At 44.5% G+C, this 14,112-nt stretch overlaps 1 protein-coding gene across 4 annotated transcripts in view; it reads right to left on the bottom strand.

The window, feature by feature from the left end:
• ttn.1 (titin, tandem duplicate 1) overlaps window positions 1–14,112 on the bottom strand; it is a 169,888-nt gene that overhangs the window by 129,966 nt on the left and 25,810 nt on the right. For 3 of the 4 annotated variants that reach the window (XM_036139670.1, XM_036139671.1, XM_036139672.1), the window contains exons 34-48: window positions 13,918–14,086; window positions 13,594–13,825; window positions 13,061–13,345; window positions 12,444–12,560; window positions 12,141–12,329; window positions 10,050–10,562; window positions 9,264–9,767; window positions 8,823–8,867; window positions 2,783–3,061; window positions 2,009–2,575; window positions 1,552–1,833; window positions 1,181–1,459; window positions 812–1,093; window positions 456–734; window positions 79–366 (exon numbers count right to left, since the gene is read on the bottom strand). In XM_036139670.1, the coding sequence (XP_035995563.1) occupies window positions 79–366; window positions 456–734; window positions 812–1,093; window positions 1,181–1,459; window positions 1,552–1,833; window positions 2,009–2,575; window positions 2,783–3,061; window positions 8,823–8,867; window positions 9,264–9,767; window positions 10,050–10,562; window positions 12,141–12,329; window positions 12,444–12,560; window positions 13,061–13,345; window positions 13,594–13,825; window positions 13,918–14,086 (4,310 nt within the window). The remainder of the gene's footprint in view (window positions 1–78; window positions 367–455; window positions 735–811; window positions 1,094–1,180; window positions 1,460–1,551; window positions 1,834–2,008; window positions 2,576–2,782; window positions 3,062–8,822; window positions 8,868–9,263; window positions 9,768–10,049; window positions 10,563–12,140; window positions 12,330–12,443; window positions 12,561–13,060; window positions 13,346–13,593; window positions 13,826–13,917; window positions 14,087–14,112) is intronic. The other variant, XM_036139673.1, reaches the window with a different exon arrangement.

Raw genomic sequence — 14,112 nt, 5'->3', positions numbered from 1 at the left:
TCAAATCCTAGCAACTAGCTATAATCTTTTTTTTTTTTTTTATTCCTGGTGGGTCTAAGGCATTGAAACTTCGCTGACCTTTGACCGTCAGTGTTCCGCTGGTCGCGTTTTCTCCAGCGTTATTTGAAACGCGGCACGTGTAAACTCCTCCATCGCTTTGATCGAGACGTGCTATCGTCACAGAGGCTGTGCTTTCACTGAAATCAAGCTGGTATTTAGCATCACTATGGATTTCTTTGTCATCCTTGAACCAAGAAACAACCATTGGCTGTGATCCAGCAACTCTGCACTCCAAGGTAACATTGCTACCAATACTTCCATCCATTTTCTTTAGTGTTTTAGTGAAGGATGGCGGAACCGCACGATCTGTGTGGAGGAATAAGCCAAATACATAGCTGTGACTGAAGCGCTGGTTTTTGAGCCGTAGCAAAGATGCATTCCTGACTGGAACTAACCTATAACCGTGACGGAGCATGTGCACTCGTCTTTTCCCACTTTATTGGAGACCTCCATCTTGTACTCTGAAGTGTCTCCTTTATCTGCTGAAAGTATCTTTAGGGCAGCGGTGTTGTTCTTCACAGTCATCTTATATTTACGACCACTGATCATCTCCTTGCCATCTTTGAACCACCTGATTTTGAGCTCAGGGCTCCCAGAGATGGTGCACTCAACCGTGGCGGACTCACCGACTGTAACACTGATGGATGCTGCTTTCTCTATGATCTTGGCCGGTTCTAAAACACAACACAAGCTTTAGGCTTAGTAAACTAATCCAGACTACCTATGAGAATAAACAGAAGTGAGTTCTAACCTTGAATGGTGAGAACAGCTTCACATTTCTGCTGGCCTGCCTCATTTTCGGCAATGCAAGTGTACTTGCCGCCATGTTTGATATCAGCAGCGATGAAGGAAATACAGGGAACATTGTTCTCAAATGACGTTGTGACACTGGAATCATCATCTATTAGCATCTTAGAGTCTTTCAACCACTTAATGGAGATGGGAGCCGAGCCCTTCACGACTCCTTGAAGCTTCGCTACATTTCCCAACACTACTGTAGAGCTCTCAATCCTCTTTGAGAACACAGGCGGCTCTGAAATAACATCAGCGATAATGAATGTTTATGGTAATCAAGGAACCTAGAAGCAAAATCATACCGATGGTTCTGTTTTTAACTAACCTTTTTGTTTAACCACTGACTTAGAGGTCACTGAGCCGACCTCATTTGAGACAACACATTCGTATTCGCCGGCATCAGCCGTCTCGAATGAGTGGATCTCCAGAGAGGTCAGGGATCCCTGGGACACTACCCTGTGTTTTTTGTCTGATGTCAAACGTTTCTTGTTCTTTTTCCACGTCACTTCAAACGGTGCAGAACCTGCTATCTCATACTCCAGCACAGCTATCGATCCTCTCACTGCCTCTAGGGAGGGCACGTCCTTAATGAACGATGGAGGCTCTAATGGGGAACGAGCAGTTCAGTTAGGAAACACGTAAATGCTAAAGATTAGCTGCTCTTATCTTTTTTGGATACTTTTAAACTCCTCACACCTTTGACTGTCACTTTGGTGCTGCAGCTCTCACAGCCCGACTCGTTCAGAACTTCACAGCTGTAGTTTCCGGCGTCACTCAACGTGACGTTGCTTATCTCAAGAGTGGCGACGCTGTCTTTAAAAGTGGCGGTGTATCTGCCTGCAGCGGGCAGCTCATTGTTATTGAAGAACCAGGTGGCGTGCAGCTCGGGGGATCCAGTGACTGCACACTGCAGCCGAGAGGTGCTGCCTTGCTTCCAAACCGTCGTGGCTTCCAGCCTTTTTACAAAGACTGGCGGCTCTGCGGGGGTGTGGTTAGTCAGAGCCATTACACGCAGGTGACGATTTTATTTAAAACCAACAAGCCAGCAGTGAAAACATTGTTTATTAAAGATAAACAACTGATCATGTATACGAGACACCAAGAACAGAATTAAACGACATCCGTATTATTGTTGGGGTTAGAAAGCTCTTACCTTGTACTTTCACAGAAGTGGAGCAAGAGGCACTTCCAGCTTCATTTGCCACCGTACACACATAATTCCCACAATCTTTCAGTGTGGTTTTTAGGATATCAAGATTTACTGTCTTATCCTCAAAAGACAGTTTACAGTCCGGAGACTGGTGGACTTTCCGACCATCTCTGGTCCAGGTGACGGTTACTCCTGTGTCCTCGTCCACCTGACACTCCAGGTGAAGAGGAGCTCCAACCACGGCAGCGACTGGACCCAGGGGCTTTACAAAGTTGGGCTTATCAACAACCCGCAGCTCCATGCTGCACTCAGCCATCCCAACATCATTAGACGCCCTGCACACATACAGCCCCTGGTCCGCTGCTTCAACCTTTTTGAGCTCAAGAGTGTGCTTATTCTTTTCACAAGACACCTGGTAGTGTTCTGGCACTGAGGGCACAGCCTGGTGGTCTTTAAGCCACACAACATTTAGAGGAGCGGATCCCGCTATTACACACTGTATCAGTGCCCTCTTTCCAACATACACAGTCTGGCTGTCAGGTTTAGTTTGGAACACTGGAGGAAATTTCTCTACAAAGATTAGGAAAGAAAAAATGTTAGTGGTTAACTGTTATACCGTGTAGGAGAACCACCATAACCAAAGGACGGGTAGAAAGCGTAGGGTCAAACCAAAAAAAGCTGACAAAGTAAAAAAATAAAACAATTCACAGTAACTCCAGATCCTGGAAAAGCCTCAAAGTCAACCAGCAAAAAGGAGAAAACATGCAAGGCTCCTACCTGTCACATTGAGAGAAGCAGAGCATTCGTCACTGCCATGCTGGTTGGATGCCTTGCAGGTATACTCTCCACTGTCATCCTTGGTTGGGCTCAGAACCTCCAGAGAGGATGCAGCGAAGCGACTGATTATCCTGTATTTATCCCCCTCTTTGATGGGGTGCCCATCTTTGAACCACTTGAAGTTCACATTAGGAGCATCCTCTGTATCGCATTCAAATCTGGCAGTAGAGCCGATGTTGATCTCCAGCGGGACAATTCTGTGTTTAAACACAGGTTTCACTGCGTTTTGGGGAGAGAAATGAGAAAGAAAAGGGGGAAAAAAAGTGAGTAAAAGGAAGCATTTTGAATGGAAACAAAGCTGGCTAGTTTGATGAAGATGTTGTAGTAGCCCTGAAATGAAGAGTGACTCAAAGAAATGAATCCAGTGATGACTGTGGAGGAGGAAAGTTTTCTTAGGGTTAGGTTGAGGAAAGAAGAGATTCATGCAAGAAATGGACCAAGGATGAGGAATGACAGGTGCTGAGAGACATGGAAGGTGATTCCTGGAGGAAGGAGGGATGGATGTGAGGATGGCGTGTTTATGGAGAAGTGCAGATGGGAGGAAAAGTGAGGATGGTTCTGTTGTCTGATTAAAACCTCAAACCTTTAATTACATTTTTTTTATTTCTCTGAGGTCTAGACAACAGAATGTGATATAACAAAATCTGTGGAGTTAGTTGATGATGATATCAAAGAACTGTCCATCATCAAACCTTGTGAGACCACAGTGAGCCTCGAAGTGGTCGTAGTCCTGCCGGCTTCATTCTCAGCCTCACAGACATATTCGCCTTGATGTCTCTCCTTGACAACTTTGTTGATAACTAGTGTGTATGTGTCATGGTCTTCAGAACACGTGAACTCTTGACCAGATTTCACCAGCTGACCGTTGAAAAACCAGTTGACCTTAGCGGCATGCCTGATAGTAGCAGTAAAAACAGCTCTACCATTTATTTCAGCACAAGCGTCCTCCAGAGACCCAATGACGACAGGATAATCAATAAGGCTGTCAGAGGACTCGCTGATCAGTATGGCATCTGACAGATACTCCTCCCTGGTTTCTCTGTGGACGAAGGTGTCCACATTTACCATGGAAACCTGCTGTGCAGCGGTGATACTGGTTACTTTAGTAACGGCCCTCTCTGACTGACTCACTTGCCTGGATTCACGGGTCTCTGTGTGGCTCTGAATTGTTGCACTGTGAAAAGAACCCATTGACTCAGTTCTGACAGCTGCAGAGTGAGCTGCAGCAGGAGGAAACCCAACAACGCTCTCTGCCACCACCACCGAGTCCGTCACGGTTGACAACATCTCTTTTGAGGCCACTGAGCTGACCTGAACCTTCTGAGGCCTGTCGATATGCAACATGGCGTGCTGTTCCGATGTAAGGCTTTGCTGCTCCTGGAAAACCATGGCTTGCAGAGCTACCTGCAGCTCAGACCTGAGATCAGCTGTTTGAGGATATTCCCCTTCGAAGGACAGCGTGATCTCCAGTGGGACGCCAGGTGATGTGATCAGGTATGTGAATGTGGTCCTTCTGGGCTCTCGTTGAACTCTTACTTCCTGTATCTCCACTGCTTCCAACTTTCCCACAACTTCTGCTAGTAAGACTGGTTGATCAATGGCCACAGCAGACTGAAGAGCCTCCCTCAGCTGACGTCGTATGGTCATTCTTGTTGGTTTTGGGATATTAAGAGCAAAGTTGAGTTCTTTAGGCAGAGTGTGAGAGTCCTGAGCCTCGTGGACAAAGACGACCCCTTTAGACTGTGTCTGAACACTGACAGTGGAGCCTTCTGGTTTGTGTATCTCTCTTGACTGCTCTTCCACAATCACCCGCTTTTCCTCTAACAGCACAGACTGTCTGACTGACTGTCCCTCCTGGATCTGCACCGCAAAATCCTGTTCTGCAGCTTCCAGGATCGCACACTGTTCAGTGGCCACCGCCTTTTCTTCTATGAACACAGGCCTCTTTGGGATTTTTGGTTCGACTTTAACTTCAGGCTTGAATTTCTCATCACTGGGAAGGCTAATGGTGTGGCCCTCTTCTAAGGTCTGAGTGTCTGTGACGTTCAGGGATTGCAAGATATTCCACTGCTCTTCCCTCTGAATTAATGCTCGCTGCTCTTTGAAGTTGCCAGTGAAGGGGATTTCCTTCGGAAGGTGCAGTGGTTGGGAGGAAACACCAAGAATGTTTGGAGGTCTGGACTCGATTTGATGACGTGCTTTAATCCCATCCACATACACATTAAGATCCTCGTGATGATCTGCTATGATCTCTCTTTGCATCTCTGAGGACGCAGCATGGTTTCGAGCCCTTTCCTGTTTCATTATTGCTACCTGCTGGTCAGGTTTGGTAAAGGCAACGATGCCTTCCTTTGGTAAAACTGATACAGAATGGATTGACTGGAGGTATTTTGGCGCTGGCTGCTCTTTCTTTGGCTGGACCGAGGTTGAGTCCGTCTCTACACTAACCTCTGAAGTTGCCTCACATACCACAGTCCTCTGCTCCTCTTGAGTTACTGAGTGCAGCAAAGTTGGACTCTTCCTCATATCTGCCTGCTCCACGGGGGGCTTTTCACTGCTGAGCCTTCCCTCAGACTCTAAAACACCCTGATCACTGATGACCTGCAGATTTAACACTTGATTTTCCTCACACATCGCCTGTAGACCCAATGGAGAATCTAGAGGTAGCACCTCTACTGTCTGTTCAGCAAGAACCTGGTATTTCTCATCAGTAAGTGCAGCTGATTTATACATAACGTCTTTGCCGGTCTGGATGGTTTGCTGCTCTGGTTTCTGTGTTTCATATCTCTGCTCCTTAGAAAGAGCCACTCTGGTTTCACTAACCGGTGCTAGGACCGGTTTAAGCTGTTCTTTTTCAATCTGTGGTTTGAAAGCCTGGTCCAAAGCTAGCAGAGGCTCAGAGTGAGTTTCTGACAGCAGCAGCTGCTCTGCAGATTGAGCAGAGTATAAAATCTTAACCCCCTCCTGGACCCTAAAGCTTCTCTCCTCATCTGGTCGCTCCACAGCATCTGAAACCTCAGCAAGAATGGGTAAAGCCGACTCCACCTGACAGCTGCTGACCAGCTGCCTGGGCTCGGCTGTGGTCTGAAGGCGCTCCTGAGTCCGGTCTGTCAGAGGCTCAGCTCTCACCGTGGTCAGGGAAAGGACCTCCTCAGACGTCGCTGACATGATTTTAGACGGCTGCTCTTTGGATATCGTCACTTCAACTAGCTCAGGGCTCAGAATCCTCTCTGAGTGTTGCTCTGTGATCTTTTGTCTCTCTTGGACTGAAGATAAGAAAGAGGCCATGTGAAGTTGTTTCGTAGGAACGGCGAGGACCTCGGTGGGATGAGCTGGAGCAAAAGAGACACTCTCGTGAACTTCATGCGACTGCAGAAGCGCAGCCTGGTGGGTCAGCTGCTCTCTATGAAGAGTAGCAGCAGAGACGTCGAGCTCTTGAAGGGTTTCCACCTCCTCACTGGGAATAATCTGCCGGTCCTCGGTGCTAATCGTATAAATCATCTGATCAGACCGGCTTCTTTCATGGTACAACCGGGACTCTGTGCTTTGCTCAGTCAGCGATATCTTCAAGCCTTTCGTTTTCTGAACGAACTGCTGCTCATCTTGAGCTTTTTGACAGAATACCAACAGCTCAGCACTACAGGAGTCTTCCCCATGCTGATTGGAGGCCTTACATGTGTAGATACCGCTGTGCTCTGGTTTGACACTCGTAATGCTGAAAAAGCCGGATCCATCTGGGTTGTTCACTATGAGGTTAAACCCAGTAGGCTCAATATGGATGCTTCCTCTGAGCCACTGAACATCAGGGAGAGGATCTCCAGTCAGCGTATACCTGAAGAAACACTGACCACCCTCAGACAACTGAACCGACTCTATAGGTTTCATGAACCTTGGTGGTTGGCCAGTTGGTGCAGACTTTTTCTCATCAACCCTTTTCTCCGGTTCTGGCTCCTTCAGCTGAACATGAAGGTAAGAGGAACATGTCGACTGGCCAAATCTGTTGCTGACTGTGCAGGAGTACTCTCCCTCAAACTCTCGTTGAACTTCGTTAATAACTAAACTGTACTCATCCTGTTCATGAATGATTGTATAAACTGAGGAACTGGTTATGGTCTGCCCGTTGTGGAACCACTGGACAGTGGGCTTTGGGAAACCGGACACCCTGACAGTAAAGGCAAAGGTTTCTCCAACAGCTGCAGCTGCTGGAGGAAGTACGCTAAGGAAGACGGGTTTTTCTTTTTTCCTCTCCAAAGAGCTGGAGAAGAGTTTGGTCTCTGGTTTGAGTTCAAGTGTTCTGGTTTTGTCGGGTACTTTTAAGCCAGAGTAGTATGACTCTTGGGTTTCCTCTTCCACTGTGACAGATGAGCTAGAAAAGGCTGAGTGGAAACACGACAGTTGAAAGTAAATCACACAAATGTCTGAATGCAACCATTAACAGCAGATACACACTAACTCATTATAATTTTATCCATCAAATGTACATTATGTCACAAAAGTTACAAAAATATCAAGCCAGAGCTATTCAGTCTATGCTTTACATGTAGCATCAAAGAGGGTTCATTCCTGCATAGTACATGGACTTGTATAAAGGTAAACCCATTCTGGTATGACCTTTGCAACATTTTGTGAAAACCATTGGAGCTAAAAATCCCATAAGAACCTCTAATATATTTGTTAGGGAGCTTTACAAATGTCGGTACACAGTTAAGAAGAATCCTGCAAGAATTCCTGGAGTTAGCTTTGCATGTTGATAAAAAATCTATAGCCAATGCATAGAAGTCTGACTCACAACTCCTGATTTCTAGATGGATCTTATCCTTTTCAACCAGCACCTTTTCTTTTTGTTATATATTTATTTTCTCTGTTAAAATTAGTTCACAGACTATCACCATTGTTCTTCGTGGTCATCCATGTTTATTTACCCTGAACTCACGTTTTAATCTTCAAAGGATTTGCAATAATTTCCATCGGACATCTGAATGACCCTGAGTGAAATCTGTCCGTGTGTTGAGCTCACCGTCTGACCGGACGCCACACACTGTATGACCAAACCTGTTTTATCTAGGTTTTTTTTATCGTTACGTGTGGTGTCTTTCAAGCTTTGACAATTTTAAAATCCTGTGAACCAGCCTTTACTTGTATTACATGGATACTATACCAGTAACTTTGTTGGACTCAAACTTTACAACCACAAGCATCAAGTCCAACTGCCTGCCTCTTTTAATTTTTATTTATTTTTTGGGTGTGGGTTGGGAATGAATTGGAATTGTTTATGTTTAAATAACCTAAAATAAGATATTGCAAAAAAAAAAGTAAATAACATAATCAGCTCCAATCACAGTCGATTTATATTTGAGAGCATGACAAGTGGTCCCTGTTTTCATGTTGCACTACAAACATAACATCTAAACATTTTCATTGTTTAAAAATTATTTCCACTAAATACTGTGAAGAACAATGTGCTTTTTGTCAGGGTTGGGCAATATGGACCAAAAAATAATTTTGATTGAATGCCAATATACGATATTTATCTTGATATGTTCTTCGATTCATTTATAAAAAGGCATCTCTGAATCAAAGCTTCATCCTAAATGTCTCACAACCACATTTATTAACAGCTATAGATAAACATGGGAGATGGCTGAAACATAACCTACAGGAATGCATAAAAGTATAATCTTGTTATAAAACATATAGATATTTTGATAAAATCCCCTTTCTTGAATGTCGATATATTGTCCAGCTCTACTTTTTGCCAAACAATATAGAACATGAATTCACGTTCAGAGAACCATTTTGCATTTACATCAAAATAACACTAAAACACAGCAAAAATAAAATATTTCCAAACAGACTCATTTTTAATATGCACATGTCAGAGTGAAACAACTTTTAAGACAAGAAAAAGATAAATCAGCTCAACTATACATGATGACAGAGCCTACCCTCCTCCACCCACCCCTGCTGAAGCAGTATTTACCTTTGACTTCCTGCTTAACCGCCGGTTCCTTCTCCACTGCAGTTACTGTAAAGACACAGATGTTCACAGTTAAAAACTTTTCTACAGCTGCATTCAAAGCACAAGGCGGTTAGAATCTGTGATGGGATGTGCCCCCATATCATCCGTTTGGGTTGTGTCTTTGACCCGATCTTCTTTGCATGCCTCGATTTCAGTGAGCAGCACGTCTGCCGGGGTAAAGCTTTAGAACCTCTCGTCACATCTCTACTAATGTTTTAGTCAAAATGCCAGAACCGAAGAGTCAGAGACCTCGTCTAAACATTGTTAAAAGAGGCAAAAGAAGAGGGAGTTGTTGCTCTGTGAAGAAGGAGTGTGCTTCTGATGGCTGTACAGGTGGAAAACAATGTGCATGGGTCAGAAAGCCAGAGTGAGCAGAAGGACCAAAAGCATGCAGATGCCAACCTTTCATCACTGTGCTGCACTCAGCATCTCCAGCTGACGTTAGATTTTTGAAAGTGTACGAGCCCCCCGGTCTGGCTCCCGCATTATCAACATTTAAACAGCAAAGAGGGCTGTCTTGTTTCAGAGTGTACCAAACGGCATCCTTGACATTCAGACGGTTGTAAAGCCAAGTGACAAACGAGGGGGGAAGCCCCTTCATAATGCAGTACAGGGAGTCGCTGTCTTTGTTTCTGATCAGCAGCTCAGGCGGGAGTTTGATCAGAAACTCCGGGCTGTAGGAGAGGCGGTGACTGCGCTCATCGTGAGGCACGACATCCGGGAAATACAACTGGCTGATGAGGTGGTACGGTCTCTGGGAAGATTTGGGCAAAGATCCGAGCTTCTTCTTTGACTCCTGCTTCTCTTGCTCAGAGAGGTCTCTAGAGCTCTCTCGTTCTGTTTGAGACACTTTACGGACAGAATCGGTGGGGATGGGGGTCTCTGCTTTGAGGTTTGCTTCTTTGGCTGAGTGAGAATAAAGTTAGGGAGAGTAATTAAGGGTCAGAGAGTAAACGGCTATGGCTATAATCAATAAACTGTTAGTAGGATGGACAATGAGATTAGCAAGATGAAGCCGGTATGGGGGGGGAGGGGCAAAACTACGCTACAGAGGTTGTTATTACATTATTCTAAGAGATTATAAACTAAAAGGAGGGATTAAATCATGATAAGGGGGGCAGAAGCAGGGGGAGCGTATGGAGACGTGAAATGGACCAGTTGGAAATCACAAAAAGAAAGATTAACCACCTTCAACAGTGAGCCTGGCAGAAGAACTGTTCTGACCGTGCTGGTTGGTGGCTGTGCAGCGGTACAGTCCCTGGTCGGCCACGTCGACACTGTGGATGACCAGAGACAACAGGCCCCCGCTCCGAGAGCTCCTTACCCGCTCCGTGTCCAGCAATGTCTGACCGTTATGATCCCAGACCACTCCTGAGAAGGGCTGCCCATCGAAGGAGCAGCTGAACTCAGCCATCTCACCACTTTTCACTCTGATGTCGCTCATTTCCATCAGCAGCTGGGGGCTGGCCGAGAGCTTCGAATCAAAGCTGCTGTGAGAGCTCGTCTCCACTGAGGTTACGCTCTCCATCTGAACCTCAAACGTCCTCAAGGACATGGACGAAGCTTCAGAGACCGTCTCCGAAAACTCAAAACTGTGGGCTGACTGACCCACCGACAGAGAGGTGAAACTCTCCGTCTCAGCCTCCAGTCTCTGAGTTATTTTAGTCTCATAGCTCGACACACTAGCTAAGGCTTTTTCATCTGGGCAACAAGAAAGGATAGAAGAAGAAGGTCAGCACAACACAATGGCGGCGACTTTTCCAGGTTATTTGTTTGCCAAAGTGCAGTTGGGTTGGAGTGATGAGGATCAGTCAGGCTCGGTGAGGACCGGACAGTGGCTGGTTTCCGCAGTCAATCATGCAAGCTTGACGGAGCCAGGATTTATAAAAACAGATGTGGATTATTTCCGTGAGTGAAAGGAATCCGAAAAGCTGTACTTCCACAGCCAGCTGTTTCGACCATGCTGATTTACTCTGAAACAAAGATTTGTGTCTCGACAAACACTGTTAGGAGCTGCGGGTGTAGGAAGAGAAGATGTCATGCAGCACAGCAGAATATCCTGTGAGATGAGGCCTGCAGTGAGAAGTCGGTTCAAACCAAAGCTGCTGATTTCTCTACGTGCAGCGAGACGAGCCATTGCTCTTCTCTCGTCATCGAAACAAAGATACAGCAAAACCTTTAAATATATCTAAATCCAGGGGTTGGCAGCACAAGCATCTTTCTCACAAGTACTAAACTAGTTCTAATACAACATGCAAGAAATGTGATAAGATGTGAAAACCAAGCTGCTTTTCTATGAGTTTAAGATTTAAAAGGCTTTTAAATATGACAAACTACTGACTAAAAGCTGAGAGAGCGGAAGTGAGTTATTATTTCTATAAAGGCATGATGCAAAATCATGTCTCAGCCTTGGAAGAAGGAATAAAAATGCTAAAACCTGGCCGTGCTGGTAACTGGACATGCTAATGACATTCTGGTATTTGTATCGATGTTATCATGACCCGCATTAAGGTCTGTAGGTTTGTGACTACCTGTGCTTCATTAATCCTATCAGCTAAAACATCCCTTTAAGACCATATTAGGACCTAATTTTAAATGTAAACCTGGTCTGTTTTACTGAACAATGTAAACTAGAGGTAAAAATCAATAAGCTAACTGCTAAATGATAACTAAAGTATGATAATAATACTTTAAACATAAAATAATCCTGCAACAACTGTTAAATTATCAAACAATCTAAAATCAGACCTCACACAAATATGTGTGCATCTAATAAACAATGCCTTTTAAAGGTGAAAACTTTTTCTATATAAATAAGTGAATTAGATGTTTAATATAAAAGGCTTTAGGCTGAAATCATACAATTGTGCAGCACCTCTATGTATAAATCCAAATTATTATCAGAAATATACATTTATCTGTAAAACAAAACTGGAAAGACGGTATTGATATTGTTAGATCTCTTCCAGTAAGAAAATAAGGTTATATTACTGTAATTAATATTGTTTAAATTGATTAAAATCCTGTTTTAGCACAGTATATCAATTATAACAGCGAAAAAAGGCAAATATGAACTCGTTCGTGTTTACCCCATCCCAAGAAGACAACCTCATTTTCTTCTCTATTCCAGACAAAAATCAGAGTAGCTCTGTCAGGACGTGGTAAGAAGACTTCATGCTTTCTGGTAATAAGATCTACAGACCATGCAGTAAGTGTTGGCCTCACTCTCACTGTTAAATAAATGCATCTGCATGCCCGGTGATATCTGTTCAAACCTACCGTCAAGGTTCAGCGTGGCAGAACATGTGACCATTCCTGCCGAGTTTGTGGCAATGCATGAATACTCTCCCTCATGTGAAGGGATGACTCTGGAAATCTCCAGCAGGCAGGTTTCATCCAAATGAGACATCCTGAAGATGTCAGACTGTCGGATCTCTTTGTCATTATAGAACCAAGAAATCTGCAGATCTGGAGACAGTGGTCACTCAATGTTAACACATGTTAAACAGCCTTAGACATAACAGAGAGGTTGAGCTGACCCAACATTTATCACACAGCAGAAAATCGAGCAGAACTCAATACCTTCCCCAGAGATGGTGCACTTCAGCTGGGCCGGATTTCCCTCTGAGACCAGAACGTCCCGCATGGGAGTGATCAGAACCGGAGGAGAGATGTGAACGGTCTCAACCACCTCGGGAACTGAAAAATAACATGTTAATTTATTATCACATAGCTGTGATTATCCTAGTCATTTAACTACATTGTACCACAACTGAAAGCCTTAAAAAATGAGGTCTTCCAAAATAAATTGTGCAGATTATAAGTTTTACTTCGCTTGTTTTTCTATGTATGACCATAACATCCAGAATCTGACTGCGGATGTAATGTCAGTAAACAAAATAGTTTCATTGCAATAAGTTTATCAAAACTCAACTGATTAAACTGGTGTTTTCTTTAAATAAAAGTAAATCTTTATAAAACTCAAAGATATCAGGTATACAAGGTAACTTTATTGCACAAACTATTAAAAGTTTAAAACAAGGAAGTAGAATAAACCAAATTTTACTCAATTTGATGTTCATATTTAATAACTCTTTATTTTATAAGAAGAAGAAGAAGAAGAAGAAGAAGAAGAAGAAGAAGAAGAAGCTAAAGACTGATTCAAACTATTTAATGATCCCCAATCAAGTGTGTCTGACCTTCCACGGTGAGAGTGGCGGAGCTTGTGGCTTCTCCGAAGTCGTTCTTGGCCTCGCAGCTGTAGGTGGCGGCATCTTCTGGGAAGACCTCGAGCAGAAGTAGCGTGTGCTCATCTCCGTCGTGGAGGAACTTGCATTTGTAGCTGGTGGTCAGGAGCTGGGAGTCTTTGTACCAGGACATCTGAGGTCGAGGGAGGCCGCTGGCCTGGACCGAGAAACGCACCAACCGACCCGACATCACTGTTTGGTGCTCCATGTGGCGGATGATCTGGGGCGGCTCTGGCACTGAACACCGGAAACCATACAGTCAGTCAATTAAAAAAAAAACAACACCCTAATTTATAAAAGGATGCATTACATCTAAGCTTAGTAAAAAAAAATATGTTTTTGTTTGAACATCACTGAAAACTGTTAAGCAATGTCTAATATTTCTTAAATGTTTTTGTTGTTTCTCAGTTTTCCAGAGCTAGAGATACATCCGTCCTGGGTGACAGGACCAGAGAGAGAGTTTTGGTGACTGAAGGGTCTCTTACGTCTGACATGAAGGTTCATGGTGCTGCGGTTTTTGCCGGCGATGAAGGTGTACTCTCCGGCATCGCTCCTGTACGTCTCTGAGATAGTGAGGCGGTGCAGCTTCCTGATGGTGGCGTAGGTGAACCGCTCTTCCTCTGAGAAGTGGATCTCCACTCCGTTCCTCAACCAGTGACCCTCCACCTCATCCTCGTTTACCTCAAACTCAAAGGTCGCTCTTTGTTTCTCCACCACCTGCGCAAAAAGACAATCGTCTCAGTCTGATACATGAGAAGAAGTGCCTGGTTTACGGAGCTGGGTTGAAGCTCCATGAAACAGGAACTCACTGTGATTTCTCTGCTTTCAGGCTCGGAGATTCTAACATCTCGTCCCTCGACTGCCAGGTGTCCAACAGACATGCTCGACCCGGCAACAGCCGTGTACTCGCCGGCATCAGACATGCGGACCGACGGCAGAACCAGACGGTGCACAAAGTTGTCTGAGCTCATTTTGAACCTGCAGAACAACAGAGAAAGAAAAGC

Source organism: Fundulus heteroclitus, chromosome 7, assembly GCF_011125445.2.
Source record: "Fundulus heteroclitus isolate FHET01 chromosome 7, MU-UCD_Fhet_4.1, whole genome shotgun sequence".
Taxonomy (NCBI): Eukaryota; Metazoa; Chordata; class Actinopteri; order Cyprinodontiformes; family Fundulidae; genus Fundulus; species Fundulus heteroclitus.
This window is presented reverse-complemented; position numbering and strand designations above follow the sequence as displayed.